Source organism: Meriones unguiculatus, chromosome 16 (assembly GCF_030254825.1).
Source record: "Meriones unguiculatus strain TT.TT164.6M chromosome 16, Bangor_MerUng_6.1, whole genome shotgun sequence".
NCBI classification, from domain to species: domain Eukaryota; kingdom Metazoa; phylum Chordata; class Mammalia; order Rodentia; family Muridae; genus Meriones; species Meriones unguiculatus.
The window spans coordinates 28,526,300-28,547,457 of record NC_083363.1 but is presented as its reverse complement, the minus strand read 5'-3'; the positions used below and the strand labels follow the sequence as shown (position 1 = coordinate 28,547,457).

The window sequence follows — 21,158 nt, the reverse complement described above, 5'->3', positions numbered from 1 at the left end:
TAACAAGGGTCCTGGCTGTCCTGGACTCGCTTTATAAACCAGGCTAACCTCAAATCCATAGGTGGCTTGCCTCTGCCACCTCTCCTGGCATGTTTGAGTTATTGATTGAAAAATTTCTAGACAGAGCAGAATGATCTCTCCATGGATGAGCTTCTGGCTTACCATTCCCACAACAGGCATGCTTATAACTGTTGAAATGGTTCACTTTCTAGCTGTTCTCAAAGGCTCAATTCTTTTAAAAACCTTAGTTGTCTACTGTCTTTCTTCCCTTTTGTAGCACTAGAGGGCCAGCCTGCCCCAGAACAGGAAGTCTTGAAGAACACTTGAAATAATTATGCTGGATTCTGGGATCTAGAAAGATGGCTCAATAGTTAAGAGCATTGGCTACTCTTCTATGGAATGCAGGCTCAACTCCTAGCACCTGCATGGCAACATACAGCCCTCTGTAGCACCAGTTCCAGTGAATCTAATGTTCTCTTTTGGCCTTTGCAGGCACCAGTCACACATGTAGTGCACAGACATACATGCAAAAGAGAGTACCTGTACACATAAAACTTTTTAAAGCCCATGACAATTTATCTTTTCTTATTATTTTTTGTCTTAGTAGTTTATTTATTCTTTGACAATTTCATATGTATATATAGCATGTTTAAATGAAAATCACCTCTATTCTCTCTTATCCTTGTAATTATAGTCTACTTAGTTTAGTTAGGGTTGTTTGCAAGTATATGGCTATGGAGTTATATCCTGGATCATGGACACCTTACCAATGGCTCCACCCCTGAAGATAAATTGACTCCCCTTCCACCAGCAGCCAGTAACTACCAATAACTCCTAATGAGAGGCCTCATGTGCCCCTCATTCAATATAATGTATATTTTAATATTAATAAACCCTTGTCTATCACAGGCTGTTTACAAAATCACAGTCCTCCTTCCTCAGCCTTTCAAGTGTTGGGATTACAAATATGGGCCTCTCTTCCTGTACCCAGTACTGGGAGTTTGTTTGTTTGTTTTTTTGTTTTTCAAGACAGGGTTTCTCTGTGTAGCCTTGGCTGTCCTGGACTTGCTTTGTAGACCAGGCTGGCCCTGAACTCACAGAGATCCACCTGCCTCTGCCTCCCTGAGTGCTGGGATTATAGGCGTGCACCACCATGTGAGTTTTAAGAAAGACAGACTGAAATGTAATATGTTATTATAAGAAAACAGTGATATATGACTGAAGTGGCATGTGTCTGACTCTCCTTGTGTCTCACCATTAATACAAATTACTGGTAACAATCTGAAACCCAACTGGGTCTCTTAATTCAGGTTTCTCAGATCACCTTGGATGAGGGGGAAAATAGAAATTACCAAAAATTAAGCTTCTTCTCTTGGATACCTGTTAGCTGTACAGTAGTATTCATTTAATGTCTTTTGATGAACAGGAAGGAGCTAACTGCTGATGCCCGGGAGCTAAAAGGGGAGCTATACTGTCTGCCGTGTCATGATAAGATGGGGGTCCCTATCTGTGGTGCCTGTCGGAGGCCCATTGAAGGGCGAGTAGTGAATGCCATGGGCAAGCAATGGCATGTAGAGGTAAGTACAGCCTGACTAAAGGCAGCCAGTACTTTTAATTTCCATGCCTCAAGTATGCTAGCAAGATAAGAACAGTCTAAGGAATAAATGTGGAAACTTTTAAAAACAGTTGACTTTTGTCCTAATCTGATTCTCTATCACTGTGATTAAAAACAAACAAACAAAAAAATCTGACCAAACCAAGTGTGATGGTACACTCCTTTAATCCTAGCATGTGGGAGGCAGAGCCAGGAGGAGCTTTGAGTTCAGGGCTAGCCTGGTCTATGTACTGAGTTTCAGGACAGCCAGGATTACCTAGAGACCCGGACTCAAAAACAAAACAAGCAACAACAGCTAAGCAAAAGCACCTTGGGAGAAGAAAGGGGTATTATGGATTACAGGTTATTGTCTATCGTGAAGTGAAGCCAAGGCAGGAACTGGAGCAGACCTATGAGAAATGCTGATTCTTGGCTTGTTTCCAGGCTCATTGTCAGCTACCTTTCTCACACAGCCCCTGCTCACCTGCACAGGGATGGTAGCACCCACAGTGGGCTGGGCCCTCCAAGATAATTAGCAAGCAAGAAAATACCCCACAGACATGCTCATGAGCCAGTCTGTAGAGGCAACTCAGAATTATAGACTAGTTTGTGTTAAGTTGACAAAAATTAACACACACCTGTGATCCCAGCACTTGGGAGGCAGAGGCAGGTGGATCCCTGTGAGTTCAAGAGGAGCCAAGTGAGTCCAGGACAGCCAAGGCTACACAAAGAAACTCTGTCTCAAAAAAAAAAAAAAAAAAAAAAAAAAACAAAACAACAACAACAAAAACCTTAAGCAGCACAAGTTTATGGTAAATAAAAAAATCTAAAATGTTTTAACGTGACAGTATAATGCAGAATGTGTACTTTGTTCTTAAATCCTTCTTGAAGATAAGATTGTCACATCCAACAACAATTACTGTCAATTACAAACACTAATGAGTTACCCATCTCTTTCATGTCTTATATGATAGGCTGTATTTTTAAAGATTATTTTATTGTACATGTATGAATGTTTTACCTGCACATATGTGCTTAGTGCCTGTGAAGGTAAGACAAGGCCATCAGATCATCTGAAACTGAAGTCATGGATAGTCATAAGTTGCCATGCTGGTGCTGGGACTAAACCCAGATTCTACTCCAGAGCAGCGGGTGCTTCTAACTGCTGAGCAGTTATTGTTTGCTTTTGTTTTTTTAAGACAGGATTTATCTGTGTAGCCTGGCTGTCCTAAAACTCACTCGTTAGACCAGGCTGGCCTCAAACTCAGAGATCTGCTTGGCTCTGCCTCGCTCTGCCTCCCGAGTGCTAGGATTAAATGTGTGCGCCATCATGCCCTGCTGCTTAGCAGTTATCTTGAGGTAACCCATTAGAGCCTCATAAACCTCAGAATGAGACCATAAAAGTGTCTAGTCTTGCTGGGTATGAAGGTGCACACCTTTAATACCTGCATTCAGGAGGCAGAGGCTGTGGATATCTGTGAATTCCAGCAGACCAAGCCTGGTCTACACTGTAGATTTTAAGTCAGCCCCAGCTAATAGCTCTACATAGTGAGGCACTGTCATCTAAAAGGGGAGAGGGGGAATCTGGGTATTGATACTGCTATCTTCTCTAAGAATTGATTAACTTTGAGGTTACTTTGTTAGCTAAATCCAATTACAACATTTTAAAGATAATATATTCAATTTTTTTCTTTAGCATTTTGTTTGTGCCAAATGTGAAAAACCATTTCTTGGGCATCGCCATTATGAGAGGAAGGGCTTGGCCTATTGTGAAACTCACTATAATCAGGTAATGATTGTACTTACATTTGATACATGCAAATTGAAACTCATCAATGTTCTCAGAAAATGTGCATTGGTCTACAGAGATGTATTTAAATCTGTGAGTCTCAGAATACTCACTAAGTGATATACAGACCATATGTATCCACCTTTACCCACAATCTCCCTGTGCTTCCTCTGGTGCATTTGATTTTACTATAGAAATATAGACCTTTACATTCATGCACATATATTTATGTACAGACGTGTATATGCATTTAAGTGATTATAGGGGTGTTGATTTTGTTTTGAGATTTTTATTGTTGTTGTTTGTAGATTTAGATTTTTCACCAAACCTACTCTAGGGTTCTTCAACGGTTCTATATCCCTTCCACCCATTGGCCAGAGGTATGGGAAAAAGAAGGTTATTAGGAAAAAAGAGTTGTAGACCTTTTTTTTTAAAGTAGTTCCTTGGGGTGAGTCCACTCTTCGTTGTCTGGATACCAGCAGTCTAGTCCAAATACCAATACCAAACAGCAGCATGGATCAGCATAATTCAGCAGATAGGGACAAGTCAGTGAAAACCACAAGACTCAATTGGATTGCCCTGAGAAGTTCTCTGGAATGTTCTCTCTGTGAAGGGAAGTGTCGAAGCACAAAGATCAGCGCAGCTATGTTGATCCAAAAAGCGTGTCTCACTGTCCATGCTCCTTTCCTCAGAGTCTAACCAACGATGTTCTCAGCTGGCCAAAGTCAAGGCCCTCCCATGAGAGAGCTCACAGCCAAACATTATGTGCCCTCTCATAAGACAGCTTCTAGCAAAACATCACATGACACATCTGAGTCTTCAAAAAAACCAGAAACTTCCACTTCAGTGGTTTTTGAGACATTGTTTTTCTGTGTAACAGAGCCCTGGCTGTTCTGGAACTCACTTTGTAGATCAGGGTGGTCTCAAACTCACAGAGATCTGCCTGCCTGATTATTTTTATTTTACATGTATGAGTGTTCGCCCAAATGTGTGTCTGTGGACATCACGTGTGCAATGCCTGTAGGTGCCAGAAGAGGGTATTAGATCCCCCGGGACTAAAGTTATAGACAGTTGTGATCTGCTGTGTAGGTGTTGGGAATTGAACCTGGGTCCCCTGGAAGAGCAGCCAGTGCTCTTAACCACTGAGCCACCTCTGTGGCACATGCATAGTTTTTTGGTTGTTGTTTGTTTGTTGGGTTTTTGTTTTGGGTTTGGGGAAGTTATTTTTTGTTTGTGTTTGTTTTTTAGGTTTTTTTTGGAGTTTTGGTTTTTTGTTTTGGGATTTGGGTTTTTTTTTTTAGTTTTTGGTTTTTCTTTTTTAACTTTACTTTTTATAATTTATTCACTTTCCATCTTAATTGTAGCATTGTAGCCTCCTTTGTCTCCTCCTGGCCCCACCTCTCCCTCCTCTCCTCTATTCCCCTCCCCTATTTCCCAGAAATGGGGAGCCGTCCTCCCCTACAATCTGAACCTAGCCTTTCAAGTTTCATCAGGACTGCTTGCTTCTATTCCTCTGTGGCTTGGCAATGCCCCCCCCCACCAAAGGGAAGTGATCAAAGAGCAGGCAAAAGAGTCCATGTCAAAGACAGCTCCTGCTTCCCTTACTAGGGATCCCACAAGAAGACTGATCTGCCTGTTGGCTACACCTGGGTTTCTGGTTTTTCAAGACAAGATTTTTCTGAGTAGCTCTGGCTGTCCTGGGGCTAACTCTGTAGACCATGCTGGCCTCTAACTCAGACTGCCTCTGCCTCCTGAATGCTGGGATTAAAGACATTTGCCACTACCACCTGGATTATGCCTAAGTTTTTTAAAAATATTTTTATTACTTCTGTGAGAATTTCATACAATAGGTTTTTTATCACATCCACACCTATCTCCCTCTAACTCCTCCCAGGATAACCTACCTTCCTATTTCCTACCTTTATATCTTATAAGCCCCAGGTTCATGCCTTTTTTTTTTAATTTTTATTTTTTATATTAATCACAGTTTATTCACTTTGTATTCCAGCTGTAGCCCTCCCTTGTCCCCTCCCTATTCTCTTCCCCATGCCCCTCCCCCAGTCCACTGATAGGGGAGGTCCTCCTCCCCTTCCATCTGACCCTGTCAGGTCTCATCAGGACTGGCTGCATTGTCTTCCTCTGTGGCTTAGTAAGGCTGCTCCCCATTAGGGGGAGGGGATCAAAGAGCCTGCCACTGAGTTCATGTCAGAGACAGACCCTGTTACCCTTACTAGGGTGCCCACTTGGACAATGAGCTGCCATGGGCTATATCTGAGCAAGGGTTCTAGGTTATTTCCATGAATGGTCCTTGGTTGGAGTATCAGTCTCAGAAAAGACCCCTGTGCCCAGATTTTTTTTTTTAATAACCCATCAACTCTAGTTTATATCTCAGTGTGGGGCTATCCACTGGAGAATGGTCAACTTACCAGGAGCTACATTCTCTTAAAAAAAAGTTGACTCTCCTTAGAAGGAGAGTCAGTTAGGGGTCAGAGCTTTTAACAATAAGCATTTGAGAGTCTGTGCATGCCTGTAATCCCAGCATTTGGTAGGCAGAAGCAGGTGACTCACTGTGAGTTCGAGGCCAGCCTGGGCTACAGAGTCCAGGACAGCCAAGGCTATATAGAAAAACCCTGTCTTTAAAAAAAAAGAAAGCAATAAGCATGTTCCTTTACCCCGTATGTTTCAGTGTATATTCCCTAGAATACATAATGCTCATAAATCATGGTTATCAGTATTGATATAGTAATTAAATTCCAGTTTTATTTATTAGGCATTTACCTATCTATTTATCTAGAGATAGAGTTTCTCCATACTACAACCTCCCAAGTGCTGGGATACACCCTCACCCCAGCCCAATAATGTTCTTACAGTTCCTTTTTTTTTTTTTTTTTTTTTTTTTTTTTTGCTGCTGTAAGACTGTCATTCTATTATTGTTTTATTTCTTAAGACTCCTCAAATATGGAACAGCTCTCGTCTCCTTAATATATCCCTTTTCCCTTTGGCTCTGTGTTGGTTCTCCACTATTATTTTGATGTTATGGGCTCTTGGCACCTCTCCTCTCTATTCATTGCTGCTCCACTGGTGCCCAGGCTTGGTGTTGGCTATGACTGCACTGTGAGTTATGCCCTCCCCTCCTTTCCTTGGATCCACTAAACAACCTGTGAACAGGCACTCTCTGACTACATAAATGTCCTGCTTCTCATCACTTTAGATTTGGTAGCATGCAATAATAATGCCCTCTCTGGGTGGAAATGATTGTTATCTGGTATAATGCCCTCCCTGTTCAGTCAGCCCTCAGCATTCTGCTTGAACAGCCACCATCCTTCCTTCCTGGGCATAGGGTTATTTGTCTATCCATTTCTTATCTGTAAAGATTTAAAGCTTCTTGTATTTTTTTTTTTTATTGTTTTGGTGCTAAAATTGTCACTAGGAAAAATTTTGTGTAAGGAAAAGTGAACGATCTTCATTTTAACTAATCAATTATTAATTTTCTTTAGAAAAAAATGAATTCAAAAACTTAGTTGCCAGCTACTTGTTTTTCAGTGGTAAACAGAAAGACCAGAGATTGTATATTTATTGTTAAAGCATTAATTCTAACACACCTTGGTTTTCATTGCTTGTCTCTTTTCTTCATTCTCAGCTATTTGGTGATGTTTGTTTCCACTGCAACCGTGTCATAGAAGGTGATGGTATGTATCTGTGGGTGCATGAGACCATTTTGGCATAAGAACAATTGGGTGGTATGAAAATTGAAAGAAGCTGATTGCTACTGTGGGTTGTAATGTGGTCATTATCAGTTGTTTTCCTCTTGTTTTGCTTCTCAAGTACTCAGCAGAGAGATGTGCTAATGAGGCAGCACAGCTGCTGTAAACCCTGCGGGAGCCGCTAGGCCTTACTGCATGGGCTGACCAGGCAAAACAGATTGGCTGCAACACAGAGAAAGCAGCTGTGTTTGCTAATGGTCACTAACCAATCCTGCCAGAAATTTCCTGACAGAGTTCTAAACAACCCCGTTTGCAGCATGCTTTATGGTTCTCAGCAGACATCACCTAATCAAGAAACACAGGATTAGTTCAAGGAGCCATCTTTGGTGCATTGCTAATCAGTTTAACCCCTCCCTGCAGGATACACTTGTCAGGTAAAAGACAAAGAAAGTTATATTCTTATTGTCAACTATGAGAAAAAGACCCCTTTCAGTCAGATAAATTAAAGTCTGGGTTGAAAATGTTTTATCTAATTCATATTTCTTCAGTGGGCCAGTAGCAGTAAAAACACAAACATAGCAGAGAGCTTGTTGGGTTCAAGCCCTGTCAGAAAAACTCATTTGAGCTCCATGAGACAGACAGGCTGTCTGCTGTCCACAGTGCTGAGCAGGACAAGTATTCAGTGTTTCCAATTTGTAAGTAAAGAAAAATTGAAAGTTAAAGTAAAATAGAGCTGGAGAGAGAGCTCAGTGGGTAAATGCTTATGTAACAAAGACCAGAGTTCTATCCTTAGCACCACGTTAAGTACCTGTAATTCCAGTGTTTGGAAGGCAGAGACAGTGCCCCTCCCCACCCAGAGCAAGCTGCCAATCACACTAGCTGTATTGGCTAGATCTGAGAGACCTTTCCTCAGTAAGATTGAGAGTTATCATAAAAGCTCCCATGTCAGCCTCACACTTCTCTTTACATACACATGCATGTGTATCCACACATGCTTACATACACAAAGACATGTGCAAAAAAGAAAAAAATTAAAAGACAGAAATAGTCTTGCTTAAACTGAAATGTGAAAAAAGCCAGGCATGGTGGTGCACTCCTTTAATCCCAGCACTCAGAAGACAGACGTAAATTTATGACTTTGAGACCAGCCTCATCTAGTGGTCCTCATCTAGTGAGTTCCAGGCCAGCCAAGAACTACATAGTGAAACTTTGCCTCAAAAAGCAAACACTCAAAAAAGAGAAAAAAAAATTGCCATAATAAAAGTAAATAAATAAATAAGGGCTGGAGAGATAGCTTGGTGGTTAAAAGCACTATCTACAGAGGTCCTGAGTTCAGGTCCCAGCAACCCCATGGTGACTCACAGCCATCTATCTTGGGATCTGATGCCCTCTTCTGGCATGCAGGTATACATGCAGATAGAGCACTCATATACTTAAATAGATTTGTTAGAAGCATAATAATAGAATTGAGCTTTTTGGCTGTGTTTTTGCAAGGAAAATTTTAAAAAATTAAAGAAAAAAAGACCTCTTACCAGCCATGGTGATGAACATATATAATCCCAGAATCAAGGGGGCTAAAACAGGAAGATGAGTTCAGTCCAGTCTGAGTTACAGCATAGGCCTCTGTCTCAAACAAAAAGAAAACTCTCAAGAAAGAAGACTTCAGCACCTCCTCCAGGTACCTGGGTAACAGCCTTTTGTTCTTCAGGATTGAAAACTGAAGCCCCTCTTCCCACAATGAAATGCTCCCATTTTTTGATGAACTCTCTTTTCCCCACAGTGGTCTCTGCCCTCAACAAGGCCTGGTGTGTGAGCTGTTTTGCCTGTTCCACCTGCAATACCAAATTAACACTCAAGTAAGTCCTCAGTCTAGACCATTGTGCTTATGAAAGCTAGAAGTTTTTAGATGCCATTTAGAATCTAAAAAGGGAAGTGATTAATTCCTGTCTCTTCTTTCTCTTGAGTCATTCTGAAAGTCAATGTTCTTTAATTGTTCCTGTTCTGTCCCTTCTTTGTTCTACTCAAAGGGATAAGTTTGTTGAAATTGATCTAAAGCCAGTCTGCAAATACTGTTATGAGAAAATGCCAGAAGAGTTTAAGAGGCGCCTTGCCAAACGAGAGAGAGAAGCAAAGGATAAGGACAAGCAGAGAAAGAGAAAGCCAGTGTGTCTGTAAACGTTCTATCCCTTCCACGTCACTCTCATTGCTTCTCTTGTGGTTAGTCTTTTAGGATCCCATTCTTTTTTACTTGTCTTTCTGGTCTTCTTTTTTTCTTAATGCATGTTTTTGTGGCCTTTAGAAGTTGAAATACTTGTCATATGTAGAGTTGGTTCTTTTGCTTAATGAGATCCTGGGCTTGAGTGCGCAGGCCTGCCTCCTCTGGAGTCAGCTCAGCACTTCTGTCCCAGTGTGGCATAGGCACCTTTCTCTGCAATATTTAAATGGTAGTGGGAGCAGTTTGAAAGTACTTTATGTCTATTAACTGCTGCTGGTCTTTGATTTCTTTGCCTAAATGAGTGTTGCATGTCTCTAGAACCACATGTGTTCTCAGTGCTGAGTTCTCTCAACATGTCCCATGCCTAAACAGAGCATCTAAATCACACAGTAAATCTGTCCCCTGTAGTGTTGGTGCATGCATGCTTCCTGCCGCTTGTGAATTCATTTCCTTCAGTGTCTAGACTCTTACTCTTGATTTGTATGGGATGTATGTAGATCTTTGACATTTTCTTATTTCAAGTTTTTTTCTCCTCACAGTGTTTTTTTTTTAAAGATTTATTTATCATGTATACCATGTTCTGTGTGCCTTTACACCTGCACACCAGAAAAGGGCACCAATCTCATTATAGATGGTTATGAGCCACCATGTAGTTGCTGGGACTTGAACTCAGGACCTCTGAAAGAGCAACCAGTGCTCTTAACCTCTGAGCCACCTCTCCAGTGCCTTCCTCACAATGTTTTAAACTCTAAAAGAAATTTTGTTTCATTTTCTTATTTCCTTTTGTTGAAGAATTAAAAAGCAAAATAAACTTCAAACAAGAAAACTAGTTAGTCTCTCTAAAGCAGGAATAATATATTTAAGCTTTTACCACCAAAACCAACTTTTGTTCTAAGAAAACATTAGGAAACTAGTTTAGTTATAGTTGTAGAACACATGTGGTTCTAGAGATATCCAACACTTAGAAATTCTCAGCTAAATGATTTTAGGCAGAGAAACCAAAGACCAGCAGCAGTTGATAGCGGTCAAACTGCTCCTGCTACCATTTAAATATCGTAGAGAAAGGTGTCTAGGCCACAGAAAAGCTGACCTGAGTCCAGAGGAGGCAGGCCTGTGAGTGCAAGCATGTTCTCACCACCATTTAAACCAAACTTCCTCTCAAATATTTGATTTGCCAATTGGCAACATATAACATTTGAATTAGTATCAGCATTGGTTTCTCTGTAAAAGAGCAGATGGAAAGCCAGGATCATACCTGTCATCCCTGCATTTGGGAGGCTGAAACAGGAGGATTGTCTTGAATTCAAGGCTACTCTGAGCCATACATGATTATAATACTATAAAAACATATAAAAATGTCTCAAAAAACAAAAAAAATAGAAAAAAATTTAAATATATGGTTAGGAATTATTTTTGTTATTAACATTGTTCTTTAAAATTAACCTCAATGCTGGATGTGATGGCACACACCTTTAATCCAGCACTCAGGAAGCAGCAGCAGGCAGATCTCTTTGAGTTCAAGGCCAACCTGTTCTACATAGAGTTCCAGGCTAGCTAGAGCTACATAGTAAGAGGCTATCTATAAAAGAAAAGGAGAAAAAAAAATTACCTCAAAATAAGTAGTTTAAAATGCTTTAAGATTTCGGAGCCTGGTGTGTTGCCGCACACCTGTAATCCCAGTACTTGGGAGGCAGAGGCAAGCAGGTATTCTGTGAATTCTAGGCCAGCCTGGTCTGCAGAGCTAGGCCAGGACAGCCAGAGCTTGATACACAGAGAAACCCTGTCTCGAAAAACCAAACCGAACCAAAGATTTTAGCACAAGCCAGTCATGGTGGTACATGCCTACAATCCCAGCACTCTGGGAAGCAGAGGTTTGCTGTGAGTTAGAGACCAGTCTGGTCTACAAAGTGAGTCCAAGACAGCCAAGGCTATACAGAGAAACCTCTCTCAAAAACAAACAAATAAAAAAACAAATTTTAAAAGATCAGCACATTTTGTAATTATTGTCATCCATAACAATATAGGCTTATTCTACAAATGCTTTGTACCTTCACAACAAATGAACAAATTATTAAGTTATATACTAACTCAAAATTACAGACCTTGAAATTCAGCAGTAAGAAGCTCCCACAGTTAGCTTTTGCGAGTGCATTAGAAATGGAGATCTTCTCAGAGTTTTCTCCAGAGCTGTTTATAAGTGGATTGATACTATATGTGTGTTTTGTTTTGTTTTGTTTTAATTTTAAAAGAAGAATCATGTTCTTCACTGAACTACTACTTAAGAATGATAACTAGCCTTTTTGTCCCAATAGTTAAAATAACCTATGATGATTTGAGCTCAATTTTTTCTTTTTAAATTTAAGGTAATTGTTTTTTAATTTTTTTTTAAAAAACTGAAGGAAAATCATTTTTATAGGGAAAGATGAAACTATGTAGTTGCCTAGTTTAAAATACTAAATACTTATTAAGATTTTTTTTTTTGCCTTCAAAAACTAAATCATTCACATTATAAAAATCAGTTCTGTGCTTTAAATAAATACATTGTTTGAATAAATTTACTAGTGACAAGCATGGTCCATAGTTATAATCTCAGCACTGGGGAGGCTGAGACAGGAAAATCACTGTAAATTCTAGGCAAGCCTGGACTACAGACTGAGACTGTTGCAACAAACTAGGAGATATGAGGTCCTGAGAAGAAGAAAGCGTTAGCCTGATACTTTAAAATGTGATTGACTTTACTTGGGCTGGAGACATGGCTATGGGTTAAAAGCACTTACTATTCTGTCAAAGGACCCAGGTTCAATTAATTCTAAGCATACACTCAGCAGCTTACAACCATCTCTAGTCCATTCCACTCAGAGGATCCAACAACCTCTTCTGACCTCTATGAGCACCAGGTAGTACACAGATACACATTCATACACATAAAATAAATAAATCTAAAAAAATAAAATTAACTTTACCTAAATTATATTTACTTTAGAGTTCCTAGGAACACTAAGATTTAATAAACATTCCATGTTCTAAATATAGGGGTATAGAACCATTAAGTAAGTGTATTCTTTCAACTGATACCAGTCATTCTTTATATTTATCATAATAAGAATTGATATTAGAATTATAGTTCTTTACTGACATGAATATTTTGTATAGTATGTTATATGGTGTCTTTTATATGTAGATAATGAATTTATGTCACTTTATCATATATTTGTGTATGTGTATATTGGATATATTTCTCCTAATTTCTTTTTTATATATAATTATCTTTAGGAATAAATTTGTGGAGTTTGACATGAAACCAGTCTGTAAGAAGTGCTATGAGAAGTTTCCTTTGGAGCTGAAGAAAAGACTTAAAAAACTGGCTGAGACCTTAGGAAGGAAATAACTTCTGGTTTGGATTTTGGTGGCAGTTTTTTATTTTTTGTTTTTCTCTCTCTTCTAGCCAATATTACTTAACTTGATCCACCCTTTTCTAAAGCTATATAAAGCCTTAGAGAAAATGGTTTTCTTCATTTCCATTTTCTCATTTAACAAAACAAAAGAAATGTTTACTTCTATGTAAAACAGATGAAATCAGGACTTACTTTAGCCATAGTAGTCTGTAGACATTAAAAACTATATAGCTAGCCAACCGCTCCCCCCCCAAAAAAAAAAGTGTGTTAAAGGATAGTTTTAATTGAGCCCTGCCCTCCAAAAAATAAATTTAACTCTTCAAAATTAAAACAACCCTTCTCTGCGGACCAACAAAAGTACTTGCTGACAGATCTGGTGGACTAAGTTGAATCCTGGGTCCATGTGGAAAGAGAACTCACTCAAGTTGTCCTCTAACCTCCACAGCACTGTTTACATATGCGCCAGCACATACAATTAATAAACATAGTAAACAAACACTGTTTTAAAGAGTCATCTTTACATGGCGCAGAAGACTCCACATTTTGCTTTTCTTTATGTCATAAGAAAATAATTTCCCGGGTGCTGGAGAAATGGCTCAGAGGATAAGAGCACTGATTGCTCTTCCCAAAGGTCCTGAGTTCAATTCCCAGCAACCACATGGTGGCTCACAACCATCTAAACATGAAATCTGGTTCCCTCTTCTGGTGTGCGGGTGTACATGCTAACACACATTGCATAAGTAATAAATAAATAAATCTTTAAAAAAAAAAGAAAATAATTTTCCACTAATATGCTGGGGAAGTGTATAGGAAAAATAAGTAAACTACCAAAAAGTTCCTTCACAGTCTTAATGTCTTTAGCCAATTAGCATTGTAAAAGAAAAATGCATATTACTAAGAAACAAAAGCATTTCAGAAAACCTGATTTTTTTTTTTTGTTAGATCAGTATGCTTAGTTTTCTATTTTGTTTTCCTTATGAAATTCTTCCTTCATACAATTATTTAACATACTGGTAGCTGTTAGTATATCTTCTACATTTATGAGCAAAACAAAGCAAAAAAATATACCAGTTATCTGAAAAATAATGTACACTTTGTGATATTGGAAAAATGAAGCATTTTAAAAATATATTACACTTTATGCTTTTAAGATTAATTAAAACATGAGATAGACTGTTATACAGCTTAAGAGTATAGCACTTTCAAAGGAGGGTGTAAGCCAGCGATAGCAGCAGAGGCAGACAGATTTCTGTGAGTCCTAGTCCAGCCAGGGCGGCATATTGAAACCTTGTTTCAGAAAAAAATGGCTATCTGTATCCTATTACCTTTCTGCTAATAGCTATGCTTCATACATAATCTAACTTGCCTTGCCTTAGATAACTGCATCCTGTAATCAGAAATCCTAAATGTTTCTTAAATACCAAATAATAATAAATACTTGGACTGAGATTTTAGGGTTTTTTTTTCTTCACTTCTAATGTCATAACTGAGTTTTATTTACTATAAAATAGTAAAAAGTCATAAATGATACTCTTAGATTGAAAGAGGATAGGGAGAATGTTAACCTTAGGTAAAAATCAGTGAGTTCTATTTTATAAAAATTTTTATCCTGAAATGTTTGGACTATTCTTTTTGTATAAACTTCATATGCAAAAGTAGGAGCATTTTTAAATTGTTCCTGCTGCTAATATGTTACCTTTTTTTTTTTTTCTAAGTTGCCAGAATAAATGTTACAAACATTTTTGGATATGGTGACTTATATTGTAATCTCAGCCCTTGGGAGGCAGAGGCAGGAAGACTACCATGAGTTGGAGGTGAATCCTAGGTTACAATGTGAAATTCTATCCCCATAAACAAAAACACTAGTATATTGTGTTGCCATAAAGAATATCTCAGGAGCCTAGGAAAAAGCCCAGTCAGTAAAGCCTTTAGGACCTGAGTTTGAACCAAGCAGATCCCTGGATTTAATGGTTAGCCGACCCAGCCTAACTGGTGAGCCCCAGATCCAAGAGGAAAACCCTGTCTCAAAAGAACCAAGGTGGGTGGCTCCTGAGGAATGACAGACAAGATTGACATCCAGTCTTCACATGCACATATACATATGCACATATCCAGAAATACATGCACATACACAAAATATGATATCTCAGGATGCTATTACTCTGCCATTAAAAGTTTGTAATCATGATTTTTTTAAATACTTGGTTATGGAGTACATTTTTGTTTTCAGATAACTAAATGTGTAACCAATCATTTTATATCTTAATATTCTTTTGGAATTAAGAGAATTATAAGTGATTAAAAATAACACATGCTTTGTGTGTTTGTTTAGCAGTTTAAATTTGTCTTTGCTTTTGTTAGTAAGAACCAACATTTCTTCAGTGTGCCTTTATCAGCTAAGAATGACAAGCAGTGAATACCTTAAAAGTATTTATAAAGTATTATACATGCATTTAGGCAAATAGAATTTGTAGTCTAGGGTTTTGATGCTAAGTTCTTATGTACCTCACTAGAAATATGGAGCAGAAAAGCATGCATTCACGTGCATTGGGGATGCATGGCCTTTGCTTACATGTCATCGCTTAACCAGAATCCCCACTACTGTCTTTGCTCAGTCCTCTTTAGACAGGAATGTTCCAGAAAGTTTGATTTGCTAATTATATGGTAATTCATCTAGAGATGATATGTCGTTGGAGTTTTTATTGTGGAAAAAGAAGATGGGGATTTAAGTTGGGTGAAGACAAAGACCTCATCCAGTTCCTATTGTGGGGTTTTACTGGTTACTGGCATTTGTCAGTCAAGATTTCTGTTTGAATTTCTAAGAACAATCTGAAATAATTCATTATGCTTATGAAATTTCTAAGTGTCCTTCTTATCCTTAGTTATCCTAATGTAATGGGAAATATGGATACACATAGAATATTTTGTGTGTCATATTAAAAGCCTTATTAATACTTTGCCTGAAATAGGTCATTCTGCCTCATCCATTTGCCAAAGTGCCGAACCCAAGTTAAGGAAACTTTGACATAGGCTGACAATATTCTTGTATTTTATTTTAGATTGTAAGCATAATGGCAGGAAATCATATCAGTAATTGTGCTTTTTATGTAGCAATCATTGCTGTATACCTATGGTGCTTAATAAATGTTTATAACTAGTCATAACATGTTGTGTATCATTTAGTTTGACCTGATTCAAATGTTCATTTAATATAATATGGTAGAAACATTCATATATGTAAGTAAAAGAAAATGTCCTGGGTATTGTTTATAAGCCAAGTTTTACCACCTTTTGTATTAACTTTTCCTGGGGCAACATAGATAAATGTCTGCTTATCCCAAATAGAGAACCATTCTACCCATATGGCTTACTGATCAGTTATTTTTACTGGACTAACAACCAGGAGCATGGGTGAAGGCTATTTACAGGAGTGTGGCTAACTCTAAAACAGCTGCATCATGTCAGCATCAGGACAACCTCTCCCCAAAGCCACAAACATGGAGCCCCATCCTTGAGTTACCTTTCCTCTATATTAACACCTTTCACAACCTTGTGCTGCTGGGGCAGAGTCACATGCATCTGGGGCTTAGTGTGCAGGAGGGAGGGAGTGGTTTGTATCTCAAGTGAAGACCTAATTACCTCCCACACAGGCCTCCTGTGAGGAAACCAGGCAGCCTGTCTTGCTCAGGCCCTCAGCAGCTATGGTTATGATGGTACTTCTGTTTTACTCCAAGACAACATTTCACAATGCCACAGAAGTGTTGAATGGCAATATAAATGCTAATATATTTCAGCTCTGGTGACCCATTCCAGTCCTGGCCTTGTGTTTGCTAGATATACCAGTTCATTTGCACATTGACCAAATGCCTGTCAAGAAGAAATTTAAGGGATGAAGAGCCTATTGTGATGAGGAAGCATGAGTCAACTTGCTGGGCAGATTAGGAAGTAGAGGGAGGCCTTAGCTGCAGTCAGTTCTGGCCTATAACCCCTAAGACCCACCCTCTGAGACCCCGTGGAGATAGTTCATATTCAAACCTCAAGGCCTAGTAAGTACTCTGCCACTGAACTGAATCTAAGCCTTCATTTGAATTTCCCTTTCCTATGTTCTATGTAAATTGCTTCAAGGCAAATGGGGCCTTCCTTTGTGGATGTGTGAAATACAAGAGTAGATTACAGACCACCATAAATATAAGGCCACTTTAAAGTGCTTCATTCAAGCCTGTGATCAAGAGCAAGTTCCTGCCATAAGGAATACTTGTCCTGAAGTAAAGCAGAGTAGTGTTTATAAAGCCAAAACCCACAATCACCTCACTCCAGAATGGCCCAAGAAAAGATCAAGAAAGGAACGTGGTGACCTCTATCTCCAAAAGTCTACTGTTGTGTTCCTCAAGCTGTGTGTGTAGATCACATTGGCCTCCAGGTTTATAATGGGAGCAGAGCTAAAGAGCTGATCATTGTTTCTGGAAGATGACTTGGAGAAGTGTCTCCCTCTGCAGATCATGGTGTTTTCTTTCCCCAGCTGGTTTGGAGCCACAAGATGGCACCCATGACTTGGAGTTTAAATGAGCACCATTGGCTAAGTCCACTGTACTTTCTGGCCCAGTGCCAAAGCCTGTGTCTGATTTTTCAGGACAGAGTTTATCTATATAGCCTTGCCTGTCCTGGATGCTGTAGACCAGGCTGACCTCGAACTCACAGAGATCCACTTGCCTCTGTCTCCCAAGTCCTGGAACTAAAGGTGTGCGCCACCACTGCCTGGCCAAAGCCTCTGTCTTATATTATTTAAAACTTCCTTGGCAATGGTGTTTTTTTGCTTTTTGTTTTGTTTTGTTTTTGTCTTTGAGACAGGGTTTCTCTATGCTGAAAATCGATTTGTAGACCAGACTGACCTGGAACTCACAGAGACCTGCCCTCTTCTGCCTCCCGAGTGCTGGGATTAAAGGCATGCGCCACCACTACCTGGCTACTCTACAGAACTTTTTAAAGAGTCCGTTACCTCTCAGCCCTGGATTTAGCTTTTGCTAAGAGGGGAATTGAAAGCCAAGGTAGAAGGCATGGTCAACTGAACTAGCATACAGGTCCCATACCAGCTGTCAGGCTTAGGCACAAGGTTCCCCTATTCACAGAGTCCACACATGTCCAGGCAACAGTGAGGGCTGAGTAATTGCTATTTGCCTTGCTGTTGCTTGAAAGTGGGTATAAACTCTTAAGATCCTCCTCTGGACAAGAGACTCCATTCCTCTGCCATGTGAGACATGGAAAGTAATTTGTCTTTTTCATAGATGAGGACAGCCGTAGACTGAAGCAGCAGATTCAGGCAAGTTTTATTTTCCTGTGCACCCCTATCCTGTGATAAGACCATCATGGAATTTACTCTGGTGGAGTCTGTGTCCCAGCCAAAGATTATATAAGTCTGAGGATGTCCTGCCATGAAAATATATTGTAAATTTAATGCATTTTACTCAAGTATTCAATTCTCCATAGCCAGTTCTTTTTAATATATCTGATTTTGAATATTATTTTTAAACTTTAGACTTAAGTATTAGACTTAATTTTTGAAAACATACATAGAAGGAGATATATAGATATATTGTTTTTTGGTTTTGTTTTGTTTTGTTTTTCAAGACTTTTTTTATGTAGCCCTGGAAGTCCTAGAACTCACTCTGTAGACCAGGCTGGCCTTCAGTTCAGAAATCCACCATGGTGGTTTGAATAGAAATGGCCCCCAGAGACTCATGTGTGTGAATGCTTGGCTCGTGGGGAGTGACCCCATTAGGAGGTGTGGCCTCGTTGGAGTAGCTGTGGCCATGCTGGAGGAAGTGTGTCCCTGTGGGGCAGGTTTCAAGCTCGTATGCTCAAGCTGGGCCTAGTAGGGCTTTCACTTCTGATACCTGCGAATCAAAGTAGAGAAAGACCTTTCAGCCCTTTCTCTGGCATGTCTGCCTGCACACCACCATGTTTCCCACCATGATGATAATGAACCAAACCTCTGAAATTAAATATTTTCCTTTATAGAAGTTGCCGTAGTCTTGGTATCTCTTCACATCTGCCTTCTGAGTGTTGGGACTACAGGCCTGTGCCACCACTGCCAGCTACCAAAGGCTTTATAATGAGAAATATAAATTGATCTCTGCCTCCAGTTTTATCTCTAGAAATGAATTACATTGTATTTGGTATGACTGAAAATATACAATCATTTATATATGCAAATATTCTGAGTACATTAAGAACATTTAATTATAAAGTGGCTGATCATTTTTATGTTTTAATCACCTTTGTTTAAACAATTAATGATAAATTATTAACTCATGAGATTAGGATTTTATAAACTAAGGTAATTTTTTGGTGTGTGGGGGTGGAGGGAGTTTCAAGACAGGGTTTGTGCCCTGGCTATCCTGGAACTCACTCTGTAGAAAAGGCTGTCCTTGAACTCAGACATCTTCCTGCCCCTGCCTCTCAAGTCCTGGGATTGAAGACATACACCACCACTGGCTGGCTAAACTAAGGTAATTTATTTCTGTTAAAAATTTGAGCCTTCGCCAGGCACAGTGGCACACACCTGTAATCCCAGCACTCAGGAAGCAGAGGCAAGCAGATCTCTGTGAGTTCAAGGCTAGCCTGGTCTACATACCAAGTCCACGATAGCCAAGGCTACCCAGAGAAAAACTGTCTCAGAAAAAAAAAAAAAAAAAAAAAAAAGCCTTGGTCTTTCTGTCTTTTTTCAGTGGCAGAGGAAGCAAGGTGATGAAACTGTCACAGTAGAACACACACCTTGTGCTGTGGCTCCAAGGATACCAACTGCAGAAGTGGAATATGCCAAGTGCAAGAGAGAGTGTGACTGGAGCGCTAAAGCTAAGAATCAAAGTGCTCTGAGGACTGGGCAAATGAGCATGTAAGATTGTCTATTGCGCTCTCTTGGTCCTTTCTCTCTTGGTCTCTCTTGTTCCTGGTCTCTCTTGTTCCTGGCTTCTTCGCTCTTGGCCTTCTCCCCTTTCTCTATTGGGGTGCCCCCTTTCTCTTTTCCCCTCTCTCTCATTCTCCCCATTATGTCCTGCTCTCCCTCCTCTCCCTCTCTTTATATCCACCTAATAAACCTCTTTTATAATTTAAAAAAAAAAAAAAGATTGTCTTTCACACCTTAAGACACAGATTACTTGAAGGAACAACACCTAAACCCAAGAGGGCAACTATTACAACATCTGGTTCATCTTACAGCTTTCAACAGTCAGTCCTAAAATAAATGTCTGGTTTCAAACAAACAAGTAGACAAACAAAATGTATAATGAGCCTTACAAATTATATTTTTTGAATTGAAGCTCTTCTCGTACCAAAATAAGCTTTAAACCATAAATACAGTTTATAGGGAAACTGAGAACCTCACTCTCCCAATCCTCTCATATAATAGATGGGGTTTTTGTTTTGTTTTGTTTTTCTAGACAAGGTTTCTCTGTGTAGCCTTAGCTGTTCTGAACTCACTTTGTAGACAGGCTGGCCTCAAACATCAGTCTGCCTACCTGTGCCTCCCAAGTGCTGGGATTAAAGGTATGTGTCACCACAGCCAGCTAACAGGCCTTTTATATTAAGTAGGTGTGGTGTCAAATGCCTATAGTCCCAGAATGTAGTTACAAGAACAATAAGATTGGTTTTCATAAAGGAAGTATCTTTAAGCCAGCTTTTGTTAACATGAATAGTTATAATCTTAGGAACATTAACAAATTTATAACTTATAGCACATTATAAACCATATACATTTCATCCCCCATACACCTCATATAACGTGTTCAGACTTCCTGTGATTTGGCTTTGAGCTTTATAGATTTGTTTTTATCTTCGTTTATATAAATCTTCCCATCTAAAATAATTTATTTTTTTAACTGATTTTAGTTTTTAGCCTTTATACCCTCATTAATCCAGAAAACCTTGAAGCTTCATACAGTTAAGTTTAATATTTATCTTTTTAAATTCTAATATTTGTACCAATAAAGACAAAGGAGGCATAAACTAAGATAAAAACCTGCTAGCTCAGCAAGGTAACTTTATTTTCTTAACTATATACAAAATATATATTTACAAGCCTGGTTCTACAACTAATTTACTAGCTCTTTAGAAATCTTTTTTCTATCAGTGTCCTTTAAACTAGTGTCACAAGTACTTGATTATGCTGGAGGACTTTAACTGAGATGCCACAAAGGGCAGCAAGGTATTGATAAAAGCCAACGCCAGAATGATTTTTGAATGCTGCTTTAGTCACACAAATCACACAGATATCTAAGAATTGCAAAGCACATTATACATCTTATGGGGAATACAACCTGGCCACAGGGCAGGCTCGGGCACTTTTAGCTCCAGCGTCGGTGTCTTCTAGTCCCCGGAACTTCGTAGTTCCAGCCGGACCTCAGACACATTTTCCGATGACTTGATAGGCTTCTGCGCTTTTCTGCTCCAGCCAGGCCTCAGGTGC

At 39.3% G+C, this 21,158-nt stretch overlaps 1 protein-coding gene across 5 annotated transcripts in view; it reads left to right on the top strand.

Moving 5' to 3' along the window:
- Lims1 (LIM zinc finger domain containing 1) overlaps positions 1-15,861 on the top strand; it is an 87,436-nt gene extending 71,575 nt beyond the window's left edge. For 3 of the 5 annotated variants that reach the window (XM_060369525.1, XM_060369524.1, XM_021656724.2), the window contains exons 6-11: positions 1,427-1,577; positions 3,291-3,383; positions 7,024-7,072; positions 8,868-8,943; positions 9,115-9,304; positions 12,576-15,861. In XM_060369525.1, the coding sequence (XP_060225508.1) occupies positions 1,427-1,577; positions 3,291-3,383; positions 7,024-7,072; positions 8,868-8,943; positions 9,115-9,262 (517 nt within the window). In that variant the 3' untranslated portion in view covers positions 9,263-9,304; positions 12,576-15,861. The remainder of the gene's footprint in view (positions 1-1,426; positions 1,578-3,290; positions 3,384-7,023; positions 7,073-8,867; positions 8,944-9,114; positions 9,305-12,575) is intronic. The other 2 variants (XM_021656722.2, XM_021656718.2) reach the window with 1 other exon arrangement.
- The last annotated feature ends 5,297 nt before the right edge of the window (positions 15,862-21,158 follow it).